The 23,353-nt window shown below is 56.5% G+C and overlaps 1 protein-coding gene across 3 annotated transcripts; it reads left to right on the top strand.

The window, feature by feature from the left end:
• Nucleotides 1-12: 12 nt before the first annotated feature.
• FTCD (formimidoyltransferase cyclodeaminase) lies at nucleotides 13-20,377 on the top strand. 3 transcript variants are annotated; one of them, XM_033089760.1, is made up of 14 exons: nucleotides 13-177; nucleotides 964-1,147; nucleotides 2,336-2,464; nucleotides 3,651-3,739; nucleotides 3,869-4,048; nucleotides 5,194-5,331; nucleotides 5,820-5,951; nucleotides 14,447-14,508; nucleotides 14,871-15,000; nucleotides 15,274-15,435; nucleotides 17,368-17,411; nucleotides 17,648-17,786; nucleotides 18,910-19,005; nucleotides 20,075-20,377. In XM_033089760.1, the coding sequence occupies exons 1-14, from the start codon at nucleotides 124-126 to the stop codon at nucleotides 20,360-20,362; spliced, it is 1,827 nt and encodes a 608-aa protein (XP_032945651.1). In that variant the 5' UTR covers nucleotides 13-123; the 3' UTR covers nucleotides 20,363-20,377. The 3 variants fall into 3 exon arrangements, with proteins under 3 accessions (XP_032945651.1, XP_032945644.1, XP_032945636.1); XM_033089753.1 differs by having other exon boundaries at nucleotides 16-177; nucleotides 5,850-5,951; nucleotides 20,055-20,262; XM_033089745.1 differs by having other exon boundaries at nucleotides 18-177; nucleotides 20,055-20,262.
• The last annotated feature ends 2,976 nt before the right edge of the window (nucleotides 20,378-23,353 follow it).

Below are 23,353 nucleotides of genomic sequence, written 5' to 3'. Positions count from 1 at the left end.
GATGGTTAATAAGCAGCCGGGTGGCGAGTATAAAGGCCCCACCGGGCGCTGGAGCACCCATCCCTGCTGCCTGCCTCCTGCCCTGTGAGACGAGCGTCCCCATCAAGGACCGAGGCCCAGACCATGTCCCGCCTGGTGGAATGTGTCCCCAACTTCTCAGAGGGAAACAACCAAGAGGTGAGGTGCCGGTGAGGGCGGCCGGCCAGGGCAGCACCAGGGCCCGGGGTGTGGGTCTCCTCTCAGAAGGCACCACTCCCTGTCAGCCCTCAGGGACGTGCCCTGTGAGCAGGGGCCTTAGAAGTGACTGACCCAGGGCTGAGGAGGGGGCAGCAGGGGGGCAGTCAGGCGGGGGTCCTGCCTCCAGGTTTGGCCAATCATTTGGTCTCTTGTGAAAATGCCCCCCCACCCCAAGCACAACCCACAGGGCTACTTGAGGGTCCCCACCGTGGTTCCTCTGTCCCCCCTCCCCCACCTTGCCAGGTGAGCACTATTGTTATACACGTCATCGAGGAAACTGAGGCACAGAGCGTTGGGACCGGCTACTGAGGGCCACAGAGCACTTTGGGTCCTGAGGCCACCTCCAACCATGGGCCTGACTGTCACCTCAGAAGGTTCCGGGCCCTTCATGCCCCTCCCCCAATGCAGACGCTCCCACTGGAGCCCTGGGCCTTGTGACCTTGGCCTGCAGGTCACCATCTCGGAGCCCCTCCGCCCCTTCACCTGGGTTCTGCTTCCTGCGTCCGTTTCTCCTGGAGGGTGCCACCATTGCCCCTCCGTGGTGACTACAGCCGGCAGTGGGTCTCCCCGGGCTCCCACTCTTTGAGGAATTCCCGAAGGCTCAGCGCCAGCTCCTAGGCACAGCTTTGGGAGGGTGGGGGACAGGAGAGGCACGGCCACCTCCGAAGCTCCTGCCCCCTCTTCCAAGTGGGGAAACCGAGTCCTGAGCGGGGCTCTCGTCCCCAGGTGATCGAAGCCATCTCCCAGGCCGTGGTGCGGACCCCGGGCTGTGTGCTGCTGGACGTGGACGCCGGCCCCTCCACCAACCGCACCGTCTACACCTTCGTGGGGCGGCCAGAGGACGTGGTAGATGGGGCCCTCAACGCCGCCCGCGCCGCCTTCCGGCTCATAGACATGCGCAGGCACAAAGGTGGGGGCCGTCCTTGTCCACGGGCATGGCGTGGGGTGTGGGGCTTCTCCTTGGAGGTCCCCAGGGCCTCTGAAGGGTGACCCCGCTGTGCGGGGTGACGGTGCGTGGTGACTCCCGTCCACGTTTCCACATGGGGCTGGCAGTGAGGCTCTTGCACTCTGAGCAGGCCCGGGGGTTGGGGCAAGGGACAGGGCCTTGCTGGAAACCAACCTGTCAACAGCCCACAAAGGCAAACACGGTCAGGGTGACGGGCGGGCTCAAAGGTCTCTGGCCGCTCACGGGGGAGGCCGGGCCCACAGGCAGGAACTTCATAGGTGGCCCCAACTGCTGAAGAGATGGGCTCATCTCAAAGCAAGGAGCCGCCTTAGAGGAGGGGAGACGTGCTGGGGACGGGGATGGCCCACCCTCGGGGTCTGCTGGCCTTTGGGAAGGACGCCTTGGAATGTAGCCTGGACTGGCAGCTGCCGGGAGGGGGGGGGAAGGGAGGGGCGGTCAGCGCAGGGCGAAGGCGGCCTTGCTGCTGACCAGGACTCACCGGGAGCCTGGCAGCCCAGGGGAGGTGTCTTTGTGGCTGGTGGGCGAGGGTGGGGTTTATAGGGAGCCCTTGAACGTCCAAGGCCTTTTAAGTGAGAGGCGGGGAGCCTTTACTGGGATCAATAAGAAGAGCTGTTCGGGCAGCGTGGTTCAGGCAGAGCCATGGCCACCGGAGGAGGAGACAAAGGCCGGGGTGCTGACGACAAGGGCAGGGGGCGGGTGCCATCCGGAGAAGGAAGGCCGCTCTGAGTGCAGGTGACAGCACAGTGACGCGGGTTCTAAGAGCATCTTTAACGTCCAGTCCCGGGGTCGTAATGGCGGCTTTCCTGTGACCCTTGCAAACAGCTCTTGGGAACACAGGCTGCTCAGGCCCAGTGCGAGGGTTGTTCTGTGCTGTTTTAACTTTCCAAGGTTTGAGGAGTGGGACGGGCCAGGCAGCTCCTCGGGGACGGCAGCCCCGCTTCGTTTGCAGGCGGCTCCGTTGACACTGTTTTTAGCACAGAGAGGTGCCAGAGCCCTGGGGCCTGCTTCTCCAGGGCCCCTGTGGTTGGTGTAAACAGCTGGGTGGGCAGATGGCGGGCAGATGGGGCCGCAGATGAGCCCCTGCCCACGCCCACAGCCGGGCCCCCTCCTTCAATCCCCATCTCTCTGCAGGGGAGCACCCTCGCATGGGCGCCCTGGACGTGTGCCCCTTCATCCCGGTGAGGGGTGTCAGCATGGACGAGTGCGTGCTCTGTGCCCAGGCCTTTGGCCAGCGGCTGGCAGAGGAGCTGGGTGTGCCCGGTGAGTGTCCCCAGGAGGGGGTCCCAGCCGGCCCCTCCTCACTGGGTTTCAGTTTCTGTCAGATTCTTAAAAGATCACCTGCCTCCCGTGAATGAGCCAATGGCAGGTAGGAACCTGTCCCTGTCCCCCATCACGTGACTGACCCAGTGGAAGCCCAGCCTCAGGGTGGCCCTGGCCCCTCACACATGCTCGGGGCAGCGGACAACCGCCGCTGTGTAAAGTGACTTAGCCAGGCGTGGGGACAGCTCTGACAGACCACGTGGCTCCTAGGGATCCTTTCAAGTGCCCCAGAACAAAGGCCCCCAGGAGCAGGGGGCACAGGGCTTGTGAGCACAGAGTGGAGGTCACGCGGGGGTGTGCACACACACGCTCCCACACGCCCACACACGCCCACACACGCACACACGCTCACACACACGTGCACACAAGCTCACACGTGCACACACGCTCATAAACGCTCACGCGTGTGCACACACGTGCACACACACTCTCACACGTGCACACACCACACATACCACACACACACCACACACACATACACACACGCACACACCACACCTACACAACTCACACTCCCCACACACACCACACACACACATATGCACACACACACATCACACACCCCACCCCACATGCGCACACACATACCACACATGCAAACATGCACACATCACATCCCCCACACACAGACACGCACACCACACATACACACACACCACACCCCCCGCAGACACACACCACACCCACGCACACACACGTCTCTGCGCTCATGTGGTCCTGGGGCTGGTGGTGAGTTCGGTTTTCTCTGTGTTCCTTCATTTGTGGTCATGTTTATTGTACAATGGAAATACATGTTAGAAAGAATGGGAGCGTCCTTCCAGTGCATGCCCCCATGTCCGCTCCTGACTCTAGTGGTCGGGGCGATGGCTTTTTTGGGGCATCTGTGCATGGGGAGCAGCAGAACTGGGGCCTGTCCTGCCCCTGGGTGGGCAGAGGAGGGTCCTGGCCTGGCCTGAGTGTCCAGCAGTGACCACCCACACCCATCCTACGAGGCACAGAGAAAGGGCGCTCCCAGAGGGAGGTGAGCCGAGGGAGGTCTGTCCCAGGTGCCCTGCTGGGTTCTCCTCTGGGAATGGGGTTCTGGATCACAGCCACCAGGCGCTGAGCTGCCGGGCTCCCCTTGCAGTGTACCTCTATGGTGAGGCAGCGCAGATGGCCAGCCGCCGGACCCTGCCGGCCATCCGAGCCGGGGAGTACGAGGCCCTGCCTGAGAAGGTGCCGTGTCCCCTCCCCCCAAGGGCGGGTCTGGGGTCCCTGCAGGGGTGGGTGCCCTTCTCCTTCCCCCCAACCCAGCAGGGCATCCCCTCCATGCGGGACACTGCGCCATGGTGAGTGTCCCCACAGCTCAAGCAGGCAGAGTGGGCGCCCGACTTTGGCCCCAGCTCCTTCGTCCCCAGCTGGGGGGCCACAGCCACGGGGGCCCGGAAGTTCCTCATCGCTTTTAACATCAACCTGCTCAGCACCAAGGAGCAGGCGCACCGCATAGCCCTCAACCTGCGGGAGCAGGGCCGCGGGGCCGACCAGGTGAGAGGCAGTTGGCTCGCGTGCCCTCCGTGGGCTGTGCAGGTCCCCATGGACCCCAGGGGCCGAAGGATGGGGTGAGAGGCTGGGCCTCAGTGTCCATGTGTGGGATCAGACCAGGCGGGGTTTCCACGTTTGAAGTGGGGGAGCACTTTCTTTAAAGGACATTTTCCATGGACGCAGGCAGGGCTATACCTGTGGTTGAAATATTGCAGCATTTCCGTGCTGATAGGAAGACAGATGCTTCCTGAGCCCCAGGTGCGCCCAGATTTCCTCAGGTGCTCCCAGGTGCACCCAGGTATTCCCAGGTCACCCTTATTGGGTGCCCCCAGGTACTCCCAGGTATACCCAGGTATTCCAAGGTACCCCCAGAGACTCCCAGGTACACCCAGGTATTCCAAGGTGCCCCCAGGTATGCCTGTGTACTCTCAGGTTCCCTGACCCACGTAGTCTGCCATGGCAGCTGTCATCTAGTTTGAGCATCACTCCTGTACAAAGTCCGAGTTGGACACAGGTAGACATAGGGATACCTGGTGAAGGGGGTGGGGCAATGCCCTGCTCACCCATTAGTCCCCCACCCCAGAGACCAGCCCCCCCGGCCCGCAGAGGCCATTGTGTAAGAACAACACAAAAGCATGGAGAACCCCAAACCTTTCTTTGTGCTCTGGCTGAAGTCGGGGGTCAGAGGTCCCACCTCAGGTGAGCTGAGTCTCCCCAAGGATGAGAGGCTGCGAGCCCTGCTGGGTTGAGGGGTGGGATGGGAGGGAGGGACCAACCACAGGAGTTTGGATTTAGGTGGAGGTGGCCCCAGGCTGGCCCCCAGGACACAGTGTGGGTGGAGTGCTGGCCAGAAGGTGGGTTTGGTCTGAGCCTGGTGCCCATGGGGGCGGGCATCCTGGGACCTGGCCCTTTGGGGCCTCAGTGTCCCTGTGGAGGGCAGGCCCCTTCCTGCCGCCTCAGGTAAGAGAGCAAGGTGGAGGGACACACACCGTCCATGGGGCAGCACCACACCTGCAGGCCACAGTGGGTCAAAGCACCTGCCTTGTCCAGGCCTCTGGGGAGGAAGGGGGCCCCCCGGGCAGCTGGGGGACGCAGGGGCAAGGGGAGGCGGGACAGGGCTGGGGCTGGGAAAGGCTTTTCCTTTGCAGCCAGGACGTCTGAAGAAGGTTCAGGGCATTGGCTGGTACCTGGATGAGAAGAACCTGGCTCAGGTGTCCACTAACCTGCTGGACTTTGAGGTCACGGCCCTGCACACGGTCTACGAGGAGACTTGCCGAGAAGCCAAGGTGAGTGGGCAGCAGCCTTCCTGGGTGGGGACCCTCCAGGTGAGAAGGGTGGTGTCCTCTCCTGGGTGGGGACCCTCCAGGTGAGAAGGGTGGGGTCCCCTCCTGGGTGGGGCCCCTCCAGGTGAGAAGGGTGGTGTCCCCTCCTGGGTGGGGACCCTCCAGGTGAGAAGGGTGGTGTCCCCTCCTGGGCGGGGACCCTCCAGGTGAGAAGGGTGGTGTCCCCTCCTGGGCGGGGACCCTCCAGGTGAGAAGGGAGGGGTCCCCTCCTGGGCGGGGACCCTCCAGGTGAGAAGGGAGGGGTCCCCTCCTGGTTGCGGACCCTCCAGGTGAGAAGGGAGGGGTCCCCTCCTGGTTGGGGATGCTCCAGGTGAGCGGGGCAGTTCCCTCCCATCCCCCTCCTCACCCCCACCCCCACTCCCTATCCCCCTCACCCTCCCACCCCTGGCATTCTCGAGCCCAGCGTGGGCTGACACGACCTGCATGGGCAGGAGCTGAACCTCCCGGTGGTGGGCTCTCAGCTGGTAGGCCTGGTGCCCCTGCAAGCCATCCTGGACGCTGCAAACTTCTACTGCGAGAAGGAGAACCTCTTTGTCCTGGAGGAGGAGCAGCGGATCCGGCTGGTGGGTGAGCCCCGAGCGAGTGTCCAGCCAACGGTGGGAGTGGGACCTGAGAGAGCCCCAGGCTCCTGGGAGGGGGGGCGCCTGCATTGTGTCCCTGGCTTCTGGCGTCCGTCCTGGAGCTTCCCGGTCTCCTCGCGCTTTGGGATGAGGGTGAGGGACCCTCCAGGTGAGCAGGTGGGGTCTGACCCTTGGGTCCATTGGCTTTAGAATGCAGTTCCATCTGTCCCCCATGGGATACCCTTGCCTTGAGTTCCACCAGCCGAGGGCCTGGCTTCTGTCGCTCTGGCTTCTGAGCCATTTTGTTTTGCGTGTTTCTTACACTGAGCACACGACTGGATTTCTCTGAAAGTTTTTGTCTGGTAGTTGATTTGCCGGATTAGCAGGTATATCTGGACTCAGATTTGTCTTACTTTCAGGTAGGTGGTATGTGTGGGTATGGTTCCTTCTGGTTACTGTATATGGAAGAGTAAGTCTATTTTGTAGGTATTCTGGTGATTACTGTTATAACTTAATATACGTCCCCCTTTTCATGGATGTTTTCAATTCTAAAATTGTATCCAAATTTTCAGATTATCAATTTTTATCAGTACACTGACTGCCTTCTATGAAAATGAAAAAAAAAAAAAACCTCTACACAGTATTTACTCCCACCTTTTCTTTCTGTTTCCTGTTTTTTTCTTTTTTTTTTTTTTTTTTTAAAGATTTTATTGGGGAAGGGGAACAGGACTTTATTGGGGAACAGTGTGTAATTCCAGGCCTTTTTTCCAAGTCAAGTTGTTGTCCTTTCAATCTTAGTTGTGGAGGGTGCCGTTCAGCTTCAAGTTGTTGTCCGTTCAGTCTTAGTTGTGGAGGGCGCAGCTCAGCTCCAGGTCCAGTTGCCGTTGCTAGTTGCAGGGGGCGCAGCCCACCATCCCTTGCGGGAGTCGAACTGGCAACCTTGTGCTTGAGAGGATGCGCTCCAACCAACTGAGCCATCCGGGAGCTCAGCGGCAGCTCAGCTCAAGGTGCCGTGTTCAATCTTAGTTGCAGGGGATGCTGCCCACCATCCCTTCCAGGAGTCGAGGAATTGAACTGGCAACCTTGTGGTTGAGAGTCCACTGGCCCGTGTGGGAATCGAACCGGCAGCCTTCAAAGTTAGGAGCATGGAGCTCTAACCGCCTGAGCCACCGGGCCGGCCCTTCCTGTTTTTTTTTCAATTAAAGTATTTTTTAAGGGGATTCTTTTGGTGGTTAAGTTTTTTCATTTTTTTTGTTATTGTGGCAAGAAATACACAGAACATAACTTTTGCCTTCTTATCCATTTTTAACTGTACAGTTCAGTAATATTAAATGCATTCGTCATGCTGTGCAGTCACCACCACCGTCCAGCGTGGGTTTTTCTATTTCTGCACAAAACGTGGTTGGGATTTTGATAGTGACCCCATGAAGTCTGCGATCACTTTGGATAGTAGTGTCATCTTAACAGGAAGTCTTCTGTCCAGCTGCCGGGACGTGTTTCCATTTACTTACATAAATCCTTCAGCAGTGGTTTGTAGTTTTCAGTGTGTAGTGTTTCACCTCATTGGTTAATTAATCTCTAAGTATTTTATTCTTTTTGAACCAATCGTAAATGAAATTGTTTTCTAATTTTTTTTTCGATTGCTCACTGTTCGTGTGTTGAAATGCAGCTGACTGTCGTGCGTTGACTTTGTACCCAGCTACTTTGCTGAATTCATTTATTAGTTCGAAGTGTTTTATGTTTTAAGTTTAAATAACACTCTTACTCCTTCAATAGTTTGTTAAGGCTAGACAATGTCTGTTGACTCGGTGAAGAAAGACAAGGACATTCATGCACTCGTGTGGCCGGTCATCTCTGCTCCACATTTAAAGTGTGATGTTGCTATTTTCAGATGGTGAAATATATAACATTGACCTTCTGTGTCCATACCCACATGTGTCAAACCTATGAAATACCCACCGGTAACGAATCTTAGCTCTATACCTAAGTGAGGTCCATGTGCATCTGTCTCTTTTCCTGCTGGCCTCCTTCCTCGTCTGTTTGTTGCCTGCAGCTCACATTAAACAGAGATGTGGTGAAAACCTTGTGGGAGATCACTCTGTGGATTCTGGCAGGTTGGGGAATGTCCTTCTGTGACTTTATTCTCACAAGACAGTTGGACAACCAACATTCCAAGTCACTTCTTTTTCCTGGAGAATGCTGCAGACGTATTCTTACCATCTTCTGGAATTAAATGTCACAGGGTGGGGGGTGCGGGGTAGGTCTAAGGCCACTTGGCCATCTCCCCCACACCCAGGTGACCTGTGCTTTCTCCCTGACATCTGAAGAATTCCTTACTTGTCCTTGAAATTCAATACCTGCCATTTATGTGTCGCTGCTGATTATTTTACGTTATCTTTTCCATTGGAAAGTGTTCCCGTGGTTTACAGATTCCATTCCTACTTAGTTTCAGGAATTTTCTCTTCTATTATATTTTTGACCCAGTTATTTGGTTCTTTGACTTCAGGGACACCAATTACATTTTAGAAGCATTTTCAGCCTTCTGTATAGTCTATCTTTTCTCTACTTTCTTTCCATTTATTTTCCCCTGTATTCATGTGGTTTCCTCAGCGCTCACTTCCAAGCCACTGACACTTCATGGCCAGTTTGTTCTCTCTGTAGTGTTTGTAAAAGTTTGTATAACTTTTTTTTTAAGAATCGAATAGTACTGAAGGACTTTTATTTTCTTATTTTTTTAAAAAAATTTATTAAAAATGTAGTTAGCGTATTATATTAATTTCACGTGTACAGAATAGTTATTCAACACTTATATACCTAAAGAAGTGATCACCATGATAAGTCCACAACCATCTGACACTGTCCTAGGCTATCACAGTATTACTGACTGTATTCCCTATGCTGTACTTTACATCCCCATGACATGTTTGTTTTATACCTGGAAATGTGGACCTCATATTCCCCTTCACATTTTCCCCCTTTTAAAATTTTCAATTACAGTTGACATTCAGTATTATTTTCTGTTAATTTCAGGTGTAAAGAACAGTGCTTAGACATTCATATAATTTAAGAAATGATCCTCCTGAGTTAGTCTAGGACCCACTTGGCACTGTGCATAGTTATTACATATTATTGACTATATTCCCTATGCTTCACTTCAATCCCCATGACTACTTTGTAACTACCAATTCGTACTTCTTCATCCCTTCACCTTTTTCACCCACCCCCAACCACCTCCTGTTTGGCAACCAATCAAAATGTTTTCTGTATCTATGAGTGTGTTTCTGTTTTGTTTGTTTATTTTGTTCTTTAGATTCCACATATAAGCGAAATCACATTGCGTCTGTGTTTGTCTGTCCGACACACTTCACTCAGCACAATACCCTCCAGGTCCATCCATGTTGCCGCAGATGGCAAGAACCCATTCCCTTCCCTGGCCGAGCAATATTCCACTGTATACATGTACCACGTCCTCTTTATCCATTCATCCATCGGTGGACACCCAGGCTGCCTCCACATCTTGGGCATTGTAAGCAATGCTGCAATGAACATATGGATGCACACGTCCCCTCAAAGTAGTGTTTTGGGTTTCTTTGGATAAATACCCAGAAGTGGGATTATTGTATCCTTCTTTGTCTCTTGTTATAGCCTTTGTTTTAAAGTCTATTTTGTCTGGTATAAGTATTCCTACCCCAGATTTTTTGTTTGTTTTGTTTGCATTATCATGAAATAACATTTTCCACCTCTTTACGTTCAGTCTGTATCTTTCAATCTGAAGTGAATCTCTCATAGGCGGCACATGTAAGGGTCTTGTTTTCTTATCCATTCAGCCCTCCTGTGTCTTTTGAGTGCAGCAGTTGATCCCTGTACATTGAAAGTAATTGTTGACAGATATGTAGGTTACTGTCATTTTATTATTCATACACACACACACACACACACACACACACACACACTTGTATATATATATTTTATCTTAAAGAAGTTCCTCTAACATTCCTTGTAATACTGGTTTCGTGGCGATGAACTCCTTTAGCTTTTTCTTGTCTGGAAGCTCTTTATCTGTCCTTCAATTCTAAATGATAGCTTTGCTGGGTAATCTTGGTTATAGGTCGTTGCTTCTCATCACTTTGAATACTTTGTGCCAGTCCCTTCTGGCCTGCAAAGTTTCTGTTGAGACATCAGCTGGCAGTCTTATGGGAGCTCCTTATAGGTAACTAACTGCTCTTTTCATGTTACTTTTAAAATTCTCTCTTTGTCATTAACCTTTGGCATTTTAATTATAATGTGTCTTGGTGTGGTCCTATTTGGGTTCATCCTGTTTGGGACTCTCTGCGCTCCCTGGACTTGTGTGTCTATTTCCTTCACCAGGTTAGAAAAGTTGTCAGTCATTGTTTCTTCAAATAGATTCTCAATCCCTTGCTCTCTCTCTTCTCCTTCTGGTACCCTTATGATGCGAATGTTGTTATACTTGATGTAGTCCCAGAGGTCTGTTAAACTACCCTCATTTTTTGGATTCTTTTTCCTTTCTGCTGTTCTGATTGGGTGTTTTCTGCTGTCTTGTCTTCCAAATCACTCCTTCAATCCTCTGCTTCATCTAGTCTGCTGGTGATTCCTTCTAGTACATTCTACATTTCAGTTGTTTTTTTCACTTCTGACTGGTTCTTTTTTATAGTTTCTGTGTCCTCTTTTATGCTTGCTATCTCTTTGTTGAAGTTCTCACCAAGTTCCTTGACCGTTTTTATAACCATTGTTTTGAACTCTGTATCTGGTAGGTTGCTTGCCACCATTTCATTTATTTGTTTTTCTGGATTTTTCTCCTGTTCTTTCATTTTGGACTTATTTCTTTGTTTTCTCAATTTGGCTGCCTCTCTGTGTTTGTTTCCATGTATTAGTTAGATCTGCTATGTCTCTCAGTCGTGGCCAGGTAGCCTTATGTAGTAGGTGTCCTGTAGGTCCCTGGTACAGTCTCCCTGGTCACCTGCTCTGATTGCTCCAGGAGTGTCCCTCGTGTGGATTGTGTATGTCCTCCTGGTATAGTTGAGCCTTGATTGCTATTGACACGTCAGTGTGCGGGGTAGCTTACAGCACTGGGTGGAATTTACCTCCAGTGGGCTCTGGTTCCTGTTCAGACCACCCTTTGTGTGCTTCTTGTGGGGCTAATTGGGCAGTGCTCTGCTGTGGTCTGAAGCCAACCTCCAGGTATAGTGGTTCTGGGGCTTCTTGGGAGGGGCTCTGGTGCAGGCCCAGGTCACCCACTGCCTGTGACTGGCTGGGGGCTATCTGACAGGAGCTAGAAAGTGATTCACGTTTGGCGGCTGCCTTTGCTGTACCTGGAGGCATGTGGGAGAGGCCATGCTGGGAACCGAGGTTGGCTGCCACCAGTACCAGGCCTGAGGTAGCTCTGCGGAAAGCCAGGACACTCTGAGGCCTGCTGCCACCTGCTGGCTTCTGTAGGGTTCAGCCGCTGATAAAGCTTCCTGCCAATGGCTAGCGCAGCGAATCAGCAGGGCGGAGCCCCAGAGCTCACCAGGCCAATCAGATTCAGATTTGGCCATAAGCGTAGGGGCGGGCTCAGTACAGGAAAGATGGCGCCTGCCTGCGGGCTGCTCGGGAGGAGACTCTCTCACAGGGAAGATGCTGGCTGTTCTCCAGGACTCCCCTCCCCACCCCGAGGCCTCACCCTCAGTCTGCCCCCCGTTTGTCTCCGAGGCCCCTGAATCACCGTCCCTCGGCTGGAGCCCAAGGTGAGTGCCTGCGAGTGAGTGCGTTTGTGCACGGGCCGTTTAGGAGGAAGGCAGGGATTTCCGTCGCCTGCCGTCCCGCCTGGCTGGTTGGAATCCCCACTGTTTTCGCAGCCAGATGTTGTGGGGGCCGCTCTTCCCAGCACCAGTACTTTGGGCTGGGGAGCCTGGTGTGAGGCTGCCCTTTCTCCTCTGTGGGAACCTCCGTGCCTGAGATGTCCCTCCTGATTCTCAGCCGCCACACGCAGGTGTGCGGCTCGTTCCGTGTCTCTGCCCCTCATACCAGTCTCACAGTGGCTTCTGCTTTATATTTTTAGTCATACGACGTCTGTACAGAGAGACTTCAGATGGTTCTCCAGGTTGACTGTTCTATAATTTAGTTGTAATTTTTTTTTTAATTTAGTTGTAATTTTGATGTGTTCACGGGATGAGGCAAGCACAGCATTTATGTACTCCGCCGTCTTAGATCTCCTCAACCTATAATATTAATAGTCTGTGTACTTTTTATTTCGATGTAGTTTCCTGCTTACAGAAAAGGTGCAAGAATACCTTTCCACTGTCCAGACTCACCAGTTGTTTGCATTCTGCTCCATTGGCATTTTTGCTCTCGCTGTATTCCCATAATCATAGTATTTTTTTGTCTGGACCATTTGAGAGTAGGTTGAAAACACTGTGTTCCTTTACCCCTAATTTATTCAGACAGTATTTCTTAAGAACAAGGACATTCTCTTAACACAACCACAGAGCAATGATCAAAATCAGGAAATGCAACATTAATACAATTCTAGCACCTAATCTGCAGACCACAATGAATTGCATCAGTGTCCCAATAGTTTCCATTACACTATTTACCCTCCACTGCAGGATCCGATCCATGTGACATGGTGCATTTAGTGGTCATGTCTTTTGTCTCCTTCAACCGGGAACAGTTCCTCGGTCCTCCTGCCCTTCATCGACCTTGACAGACTGAAAGTACGGGCCAGATGTTTTGTGAAGTGTCCCTCATGGGTGCTGACCTGACATTTCTCACGACTAGACGTGGCCCCACTTTGGTGGCAGGAGCAGCACAGAAGTGACATGGTGATCTCGGAGTGTGGGGTCAGGAGTCCATGGTACCCATTCATCTCGGGCTGTAACTCTGTCCATGGGGAGGTGCTGTCCCCTGCCAGCGTTTTCACTGCAGTCTCTGTTTTTCCCTGTGTGATTGATAAGCGCTTGGTGGGAAGGGCCTTCTGGAATTTGCAAATACGCTGTTCTTCTCGAAATTCCAGCCACAGGTGTTAGTGGCCAGCGACTTCATCCTGCTTGTCAGAACAAGCTGTCACCTCTGCCACCTTTATCTGCTCCTTATTAACACATCTGGTGCTGTCTTCCATTTTCTAATGTATATTTCACATGGTTTATTTGAAAGTTCAGATGCTGCAGTCTTTCGGGTCTGATTTGACAATTGTTTCCACTGGTTCTGTCTCCTGACTTGCTTCTTCCTGTGTTTTGTGATTTTGGGTTGTGAGTGTGAGTTCTTCAGAACTTTATCTGTGGCCGTTCTCGGACCCCTGGGTGCCACGCCTGTGTTTGCCTTCTAGGTGCTTGGGGACAGTACCACACAGCTATTTAGGCTGAGGCTTGTGCTTGCAGCTTTGGAGGCTCCGATCTGGGGAGGTGGATGTGAGCCTGGCGCCCTCAGCAGGGTGCCTTGTGGGCAGGACGAACTGGACAATGTCAGTGCGTCCTTCAGTGGGCATTTCTTCTAGTTCACCCTTGGAGATGTCGCCTTTCAGGGGCTCCAGTCTGCCCCCACTCTTTGAAGGCGTGGGCCCCCCAGTCAGGAGTGTCTGCCAGAGGTGCTCAGATGTGCCCAGAGGTCCCAGCTCCAGGGTGAGCTGGCCCTTCTGGTCACCTTCCTGCCAGTCCCGGCCTCGAAGGGCTTCCTTTTCCTTCTGCCCGCCCCTGGGCATCGCTTCCACTTGAGAAGTTCTGTTCCTCGGGAGGTTTTCTGCACCAGCAGGGCCCTGCCCAGCTGCTCACTGACGCCACAGGTGACTCTCTGGGGGTCTCCAGACATTCCCGTGTTCTCAGGGACACCGGGACCCCGCTGGCTCCTTCCTCCCCAGCAGCACTTGTCACCACCTATTTTTGTGGAGTTGTCCCTGAATGAACTGGGACTGTCACTGGCACCATCACGTCTTTGAATGTTTTTGTTGGAAAGAATCCTAATCTTAAATGGGTATTGTTCCAACTTTATTTTGAATTTAGGTAAAATCCACTTTTCCTCGTGTAACGAGTCTTATATTCAGGCAGCTCCTGCAGTGTAATACCAATCTGTCATTGGCACCCGAGCTTGTCAATAAAACATTGTCCCAAGAGGCAGTGCTGCTGGGCCCCTCCAGTGACGGGTTCCTGCATGTGGTGTCGTGGGAAGGCCCAGGTGGTTCAGAACGAGGGCCAAGTGGGCAGCTCCTCTCCCTGGGCCTCAGTTTCCCTGTGGGGTGACACGGTGGGTGGGCGTGTTAGTCTGCCAAGTCTGCCAGGGTATCTGTTCTGGGCTGGGTGGTCTCCCACGTGGGCCCAACTTGGACGGGGAGCCAGCGGTCAGCAGGCCCTGTAGCAGGCGAGAGTGTGGCCGGCTGTGCCACACCAAGGCCGGGGCAGGGCGGGGATGCACCGTGAGCTGAGGTGGGACAGACCCTTCGGTGGCCTTGCTCATGCATGGGGGTGGGCTGAGTCACTCGTCGGTCACCAGCCCTCTTCCTTTTCCAGGTGGTGAACCGGCTGGGTCTAGACTCCCTGTCCCCCTTCAACCCTAAGGAACGAATCATTGAGTGAGCAGCACCCCAACCCCTCCGCCCTCCCCCCTCAGTTCTTCCACAGCCTTTTGCTTGGTCATTTGATCATCAGCAAACCCTAGGGTGCTGTGCAGGTGTGGGGCTGGTTGGGGGGTACCATGAGGTCCCAACAAGATCCCGCTCTGTCCTCATGGGGGCTCTCAGGGGGTCACAACCTCTCCCAGGCTGGGGCCGCATCCCCTGTCCTGTGTTGGTGGGGGGATGGGCTGGAGTCAGGGACCAGGGTCTGAGCCAGACCTTCCTTCACATCCTGTCCCCAAGTGACTCAGGAGCCCATCCCCGATCTCCATCCTCACACGACCCAGCACCCTGTCCCCTGTCCTTCCCGGGCCCCGCAGGTACCTAGTTCCCAATGGCGGGCCTGAGCAGAGCTTGGTGGACAAGCCCCTGTGTGCCTTTGTCCGCGAGGTGGGTGCCCGCTCAGCGGCCCCAGGGGGTGGCTCGGTGGCAGCAGCCAGTGCGGCCATGGTGAGTGAGGGCTGGGGACAGTGCCAGGGACGGGGAAGATGACAGGGACAGGAGTGGGGGTCCGGACAGTGTGGGGACAGGAGTGGGGCAGGGATGGCAATGGGGACAGGAGTGGGGCGGGGACAGTGACAGGACAGGAGTAGGGCAGGGACCGCCTGGGGACAGGAGTGTGGTAGGGACAATGGCAGGACAGCAGTAATTGGGGGCGTGGATGGGACAGGTAGCAGCGGGGCTCCAGCCCTCAGCAAACTATCCCTGGGTGACTGTCCCCAGGGCGCCTCGCTGGCCTGCATGGCTGGCCTGATGACCTATGGGAAGCGACAGTTTGAGCACCTGGACGCAACCATGCGACGCCTGATCCCACCCTTCCACGCGGCCGCAGCCCAGCTGACAGTGCTGGTGGACAGAGACGCCCGGGCCTTTGAGGCCTGCCTGGTGAGCGCCCCGAGGGTCACACCGGTGGGTGTGGTCAGTGGACATTGGGATCCAGAGGAGAGAAAGCTCAGCCAGGGCCCCAGAGAGCTGGGACAGCCGGCTTGGGGGAAGGGCTGCTGCACGCACAGGTGTGAGGCCAGGGGCTGGGGGAGGGGACAGTGGCCTGGCACTGTGGGGTCCTCCCTCCCCTCTCTCTCCTGCTTGTGGGGCTGAGTCCAGTGGGTCTGAGGGTTCCGCGAAGGCTGACCCACAGTCACATGTCTGCAGTGGCGGAGGGGGGAGGGGGGAAGCAGACAAGGGCTCCTCCCTGCGGGGCAGCCCAGGCCCACATCCCCCTCCACCAGCTGTCCCCTGAGTCCTGCAGACACCACAAGGGAGCGAGGTCCATCCAAAAAAAGTCACATCCCAGGAAGGGCAGCCACAGAAACCCTAAAAGGAGAAAAGCTGGTGATTGAGGGTCTCGGAGAGAGTGGAGACGACAGTTTCACCCTGACAGCAAGGGGAGGCTGTGGATTAGACCCAGGAGGGAGGGGTGTGGCTGAGAACCTGGACAAGGGACTCACGCTCAAGGTCAAGAAGCCCTGCTGTGCATCCAAGAGGTTCCTGGTAGGACATGGGACTGTGCAGAATGAGGGCAGCTCAGAATGGGACCAGCGAGGACGTGCCCCGAGAAGGCGTGAGGTGCAGGCCAGATGTCCCAGAGGTTTTCAGACAGAAGCACGTTGCAGAAAGGCTGGGTATGAGGGGATGAGGGGATGTTGACCCACCCAGAAGTCGGACCATTGGTGTCCTCAGGGCATCAGGGTGACCCCTGGTGACATCGGGGCCCGCTGCATGTGCTGTGTGCCCACAAAGGGAATGCCGGTTCTGCACAAGAGCCCCAAACAGTGTCGTCTGAATAAGCCGTGAGTGGGAAGAGGTAACCATCTGAACTGGAGATTAGAAATAAGATGAATAAACAGAAAACAACTGGCCAGGGGAGTAGGAAAGTGAAAATCGAATCAAAAACCTGGAAGGAAAATGAAAACCAATCATTTTTGTGTGTGGTTGGAGAAAACCTGAAATAAGACGGTGGGATGGGACAGTCGGCAGCCACACACGCGGGTGTGGGTGGGACGACACTGTTGGCGTCAGTCCCCGTGAGCCGCAAGAAGACGCACTTCTGGGGAAAAAACCAGAACATCCTAATGTTGCACCAAATACATAATTAATTTCCAGATGGAGCAAAAAGCTAGCTAGCCCCCGTTTGCCCCCCAGCAACCTTCACAATAAATGAGAAAACAAAACTGACCGGTGGGCAGGCGTCCTCAGCAGATGGGGCTCTGGCAGAAGCTCGTGACAGCCCAGGGTGACACCCCACACGTAGGACCTGCTGCCACCTACAGGGACAGGACTCCCGGAGAGGGACACACAGGCGGGGCTGGTCACCAGAATGGGACTCAGTGTCCATCAGCTGTAGCTTCGGGTGATGGCAGGATCCAGGTCTGGCCGGGTCCAGGGTCACTTGCTCTCGCAGGGCTGATGGCGTTGTTGACTAGTAATGACTTGGGCAGAGATTTGGCCAAATCTACAAAACTAGAATGGGCACGGTCGCCACCCAGCTGTGCCCTTGGACGTGTCCGGAAGTCCTGCAGGCGGGCAGGTGGGGACATGGCGCTCCCAGCACAGGGAGGGCAGCCTGCCCAGACAGCCGCCAAAGGAGCGGGAGCTCAGAGGGCGGAGAGCAACAGATCTGGCGTGACTGTTCCTGGGCCGAGGTGCCTTGACGGATGGGGGACACAGTTTGAACCTTTATGGGGGGGTCACACTGTTGCCTGCATCACCTTTTAACAATGACTGGAGGAGGGTGGGGCACAGGACCTCCCAGGACACCCCTGGCCCCCGGGCACAGCCGCCCCTCCCCACATGCGTGTCTGTGCCTTGTTCCGGCAGGAAGCGATGAAGCTGCCCAGGAGCACACCTGAGGAAAGGGACAGGTGGGCGCCCCTAAGGCCGGGAGCGAGCACACCAGGTGCCTGGGAAGGACCTCAGTTCCACTGAAGCCCCCCCCACCCCCCCCACTCCCCCCCCGGGCGTGTGTTTGTGATTAATGGACGGTTCCCTGTTGTTCCACCCTGGTTTTGTCTGCCCGAGCTGGCAGGGTGCGGTCTGGGCATCCCCGGCTGGTCCCTGCGCCACCTGGCCTCTGACCCTTGGCCCCCGTTGGTTTCAGGCGCTCGGCTGCCATGCAGGAGGGGCTGAGGCAGGCAGTGGCGGTGCCCCTGGCGCTGGCGGAGACGGTCGCTTCCCTGTGGCCAGCATTGCAGAAGCTGGCCCTGTGTGTGAACCTGGCCTGCAGGTCGGACCTGCAGGTACGTGGTGGGGCCCTGCCTCCCGCTGTCAGGCAGCTGCTGTGTGGACAGTGGTGGGTCAGGGACCATCAGTCATTCATGGGCGTTTCCTGAACCTGGCAGTCTCGGCCAGTCCCACCCAGCAGGCTGGCGTGTGCGTCTTGTTTGAAGATGGAGAATTCAGGATCTCGTTCAAGGTTGCAGGGCAGAGAGGCAGAAACTCAAATGTGTCTCCAGAGCCCACTGCTGACTATCCTGGCGCCTCTTCCCCATCCTTCCCTCCCTGTGCCTCCCCCACCCCTCCCCTGATGGTTCTAGAAAACACGGAGGACAGCTCACAGGTGCACACACATCACAGTCCCCAGCCTGTGCGTGGAGGGCCCGGGTCTGTGATTTCTGCAGCCTGAACCGAGAGCCCCGTTTACAGGGTCTTTACAAGAAAGGCACCTGTTTTCAGTGTCTGGTCTTGGGCTGCAGAGAAGTGTCCCGTCCTTCCCTGGGGAGGTGGCTGCAGGTGGGCTGACGAGAACAGAAGTGGCCTGGGCACAGGGGCTGTGGTTCTCGCCATTCTGGGCTCCTGCTTGGCGCCATGGGGTTCTGTGAACAGCTAATGCATTGGCACTTGTTAAGGACCCCACCTGTGGCCGGCTTGGCCAGGGCCGGGCACCAGGCAGCATTCGGTGCGTGGGGTCAGGGAGCCCTGAGGCCTGTGCCGTCGACGGTCAGCTGAGGGTGGCTCTCTGCACGCTCGATGGCATGGGGCTGGGAGCCCCCAGGGAGGGCCGTGGTTCTCTCCAGGGACGGGGTCCCCTAGCCCCAGATGCTCACTCTGCCCGCGTGACCGGCCACGCTGCTCACTCTTGGTCACCTCCACACCCCCGAGGCCGGCAGGTGGCAAGCTGGAGTGTGACCTCAGGAGCCCAGCCTTCCCTGGAGCTCATGCCTAAGAGGCTGACCCCGTTCAGATGAGGGGCCGTGCTTTCTGAGCTCAAAGGGGGAGAGTCGGGCTGCGGTTGTTACCTCCATCCTCTGGGGGACCCTCGTGGTCAGTTTGCTGTCTTTACCAAGGAGGTATGAGGGCTCAGGGGGGCGCTTGTGGGGGGGTACCAGACGCTGTCCCCAGCCCTGTCCCCGCACCCTGCAGGTGGCAGCCAAAGCCCTGGAGACGGGCATGTTTGGTGCATATTTCAACGTGCTCATCAACCTGCGAGACATCAGTGACGAGAAGTTCAAGGACCAGGTGAGCAGCAGGCGCTCAGTGCGGGGCCACAGAGGGGCCTGCAGGTAGCCCAAGGGCCCCCCGGGAGGAGCCTGTCTGATGAGACAGTCGTCAGCCTCTGGGGACGGACCACGCCTGGTTGGCTGGCCGGCTGCACCAGGAAAGGCTGTTGTCCTCCCTCGGGCATTCTGTGGTAGCACTTCCTCTCCCCTGCTGGTGGGGCTTGGACGTTCCTGGCTGGGGGACCGGGAAGGTGCCAGCATCGAGGCCTCTGCACCCTCCATGGAGCTGTGGCTCGGCCACCCCGAGCGTGGCCACTGTGCCCACCTGCCCAGTGGGGCTACCCAGGGTTGACGTCCCCTAGCATGGCCGGGCCGAACACTGGGCACTGGCAACACGGGGCCTCAGAGAACAGTGGCCCACCTATGAAATTAGCTTCAGCAGTCACGATCCTTGCATCGCTATTGTTATTGAGGTGAAATTCACGGAACATACAATGTAACATGCATTTGAAAACGTACGATTCAGGGCGTTAGCACACTTTGTGCAACACGGCATTATGCAGTCACCACCTTCATCTAGTTCTGGAATATTCTCGTCACTCCAAAGGAAAGCTCTCACCGTAGGCACTTATTCCCGGCCCTGCCCGGCTCCCGCCCAGCTGCGCGATCTCGTGATAATCTTTAAAGAACAGTTTCATGGCTAGGAGTGGGCGCTATGGCCTTTTCAGGGGCCAGTCCCTGTCCCTCCCTGCCTGGTGCAGCCAGGCTGAGCTTGGCCACCCAGGGGAGTCACTGCCCACCACGTGGACATCGAGTTAAAGGGCTGGCCACATGACTGCTGCCCCTTGGGCCTTGGGGATGCAGCCCTCCCCTTGGCAGGTGTGGTTAAGTGGGAAGATCAGGAGGAGGGGGATGTGGGGCCTGGCGTCCCCAAATCTCAGGACCTACAGAGAGCCCTCCGCCCTCCCCAGGAGGCCTGTGAGGAAGCTCGAAGTGGACAGGCCAGAGGGGCACAGGGAGGTGGCAGGCAGGGCACGGGCACGGGAGCTGACGGGCCATGTCTGTCAGGCCCGCCAGCGCATCAGCAGCCTCCTGCAGGAAGCCAAGACCCAGGTGGCACTGGTGCTGGACCGCCTGGAGGAACGGCAGGAGTGACGGCGGGCGGGACCTCGTGGGTTCTGCCCCCAGAGGGCCCGGCTCGCCCTGCAGGACAGGGTGGCCTCCGGCATGGTCTTCTTGAGGTCCAGACAGTGGGCATGGGGGTGGGTGGGGCCTGTCTGGGGTTGGCAATGTCACTCTGTCACCTGCGGCCTTCAGTAAAGTCACAACACACCAGTGCCTGTGGAGTGTGTTTGGGGTTTGGGGGAAAGGGCTGAGCTGATTGGGCAGGGACGGGGCTGTGACAGGGAGCGGGAGACTGAAGGAAATGGTGGCACACCAGGGGACGTGTGTGAGACGTGGCAGGGCCTGAACCTGGCCACTGATCACTCAGTGCCCGGGGCTCAGTGCGGGCTGTCTGGCAAGGTGGCTGTGGGGTGTGCATGAGTGGAACCCCAGGGGCTCGTGGGTCCCCTCTTATTGCATCATTCCTGATGGGGGGTGGTAGGCAGGTGTCAGTGAGGCGGGATGAGGAGGAGCAGGTGAGCTAGATGCCCGTGGGGGCGACAGTGACATGCAGAATTCCCGTGTCCTGGCTGGGTGGGGGTGAAATGTCACGCCCCATGTCCCAGGAGGGCTGTGCTGACTTCTGTTACAGAGGCTGAGGGTCTGAGGCCCAGTGATGGGGTCCCAGGACAGCTGTCCCCCTGCCCCCCGCCCCTCTGCCTGCTGCGGTCTCCCCTGCAAGGCCTGGGTATGGTGGGGAGCCCCCAGGCCTGGGGCAATGAGACAAGACCCAGCCCCACACAGGGGCCCAGACCCAGGTGTCCAGGTCCAGGTGCCAGCTGACGATGGCACCACAGGGAGGGGTCAAGGGATCCCGGATGGGGCCCCAGGTGGAGAAGGCCAGGTGTGCCACGGGATGTGAGCTGCAGCACTGGGGCTGGGGCTGAGGAAGCCGGGAGTAGAGCGGCCCAGGCAGGTGGCCCTGTGGCCCCTTGGGCTTGGGAGGGCCTGCCCCACCATCTCTGGCAGGGAGGTTGTATTCGGGAGTTCAAAAACCAGAAGGTCAGGTTCTGCAGAGCAGCTCCCCACTTGCTCCCTGCAGGGCCCCTGCGCAGCCTCTCTAGGAAGTCGCTGAAGTCCCTTCTGTGCCCGTGTGGTGTTTGTCTCTGCAGCCACAGTCACAGGCACGACAGGCGCACGCATATTCTTAGTCTCCCATCACCGTCACCAGGCAGAGAGCAGGTCAGGCATGATGCCTGGGTTCTACTTAATGAGGCAGCTGAGCTCGTCCATGTCTGCATTCAGACAGACCCCTGCTGGCAGTGGCTTTATTCACCCATCCTTCCTGTATCTTAACGTTTTATCGTGAAATAGGAGATACGTCAGAAAGGTCCTCAAAACAATGACCAGTACTCAGCAATTTGTGACAAAGCTTGTCCCGAGTGGCCATCTCTCCATCACGGAACCCCCTGCCCCTGGCCCCTAACCCCGCGACCCTGCTGTACTGTAGACCCGTTTGGCACAAGCATGCCCTCAGACACGACAGTCCAGTTCTCCCTGTTTGCTGACCTTTGAATACACAGGACGACCCCCGTGACCCACCTGCGTGCCTGGCTGCTTCTCAGCATTGCAGGTGTATCCCTGTCCGTTGGGTGCTGGGCTGTCGTGCTCCTCACGGGAAGAAAGTGCTCTGGGTACCAGGTACCTGGTTCTGGCACCACCGACATCCTACCTGAGGCTCACAGGTGGGTGGGACCGCTCAGTAGTGGGGCGTCACCCTCCCCAGCGTCTACACGCCCCATGTTCCCTACATCCCCTGTGCCCACTGCACAGGTGCCCCGTTTCTCATCTCTGAAGGTGGAGTGTGTCCCCAGCTCCCAGACATTGGCTTAGCTGATGGAATGTGGGCAGAAGGGACGTGTGCAGTGCCTGCCCGGCCTCAGGAGACGCACTTGTCCCACCTGCCCCTCCGGGGCTTCCAGGCGCCACTTGTGAACCGTTCCCCTGAGCGGCCTTAGCCCCACAGTGAACCACAGGGCATAAGTGGGGACAAAGCTGCCTGGAGCTTTATGTGTAGCTGCTCTGCCGATCCATGACGTCGTCAGTGCTACGTGTCCCGTCCGTGAGCCTCTGGCTGGTCGTTACACAGCAGGAGCTGACTGACATGCATCCCAGCTGAGTGTGTCCTCAAACTTCGGGGGTTTTGCCCCAAGAGGTGAAAGATGGGTGTCAGTATAGTGTCATTATCTTTTATTATATCTGAGGATGACCATCTTTTCGTGTCATTGATGATGTGTTTCCTTTTCTGTGGCCTGTTCATGTCGTCGCCTGTTTTTCTATTGGCGCTTGACCATCCAATCTGAAATATCCACCAGCCTCCAGCTCCTGCCAGGGACATCTTCCACTTCAGCTGCCCCTGGAATGTCCCTAGCACGGCTGCTTCTGGGAAGGGAGGGTTTAAGGGATCTGGGAGTGTCCCTCGCACCTTCACTGTGTATCTTCTGTGTGGTGTGCGTTTCTGGCAGCAAACCCACATTCGAGGACTTCTCCATACAAAACACCCGGGGTCACCCTTGCTGCTGTGAGTGAGCAGGTCGATGAGTTTGCACTCGGAGCCGAGGTGGGGGAACCCCGTTGTCTGATCTGGAATCTACACAATGTTTGCGCTGACCCCAGCTAGAGCAGACAAGCATCACAGAGGCCTCCCACCGGGCGTGTGCCACAGTCCGCTTCATCCCTCAGCTCCTGGCAGCCGTCCCCCGCCCTGGGCTTTATGGATGGAGCTGAGGCTGGTGGTGTCGGGTCCAAGCTGGGGCATGAACCGAGTGCTGGCACCAGCTCTACAGGCTCTGCTCAGTGCCCCAGGAGGTGTCTAGCTGCTTAGCTCATGTCTCCCCCTCGTCCTTTCATTGTGGGTCCTCTGGGGACTCGTGTCACCGTGAGCTGCTCAGTCCCCACCCTCCCCCATGACTCAGGCTGGTCCAGTGCTGGGTTCCCTTCCATCTGTCACCAGCTCAGGGACCAGGCAGGTGTCATTGCTGATGATAATGTCCCCTGCAGGGGCCTGGGGAGGCCCACAGACACTGACACTTCCCAGCAGGTGGCCTCTGTAGGGCAGGGAGGGAACAGCAGCTTCCTCTGCCCTTGCTATTGGTTGACGCTCTGGGCGGCAGGTGGCCACAGAACTGCGAGCCACTGTGGGTGAGCAGCGGGTTTTGGCCACTGTCCCTGCCTCTCGTCCACCACTCAGGATTTGGGTGACC

Source organism: Rhinolophus ferrumequinum, chromosome 2, assembly GCF_004115265.2.
Source record: "Rhinolophus ferrumequinum isolate MPI-CBG mRhiFer1 chromosome 2, mRhiFer1_v1.p, whole genome shotgun sequence".
Lineage (NCBI taxonomy): Eukaryota > Metazoa > Chordata > Mammalia > Chiroptera > Rhinolophidae > Rhinolophus > Rhinolophus ferrumequinum.
Note: the sequence above shows the minus strand (reverse complement) of the source record. Positions and strands in the feature narration are given on the sequence as shown.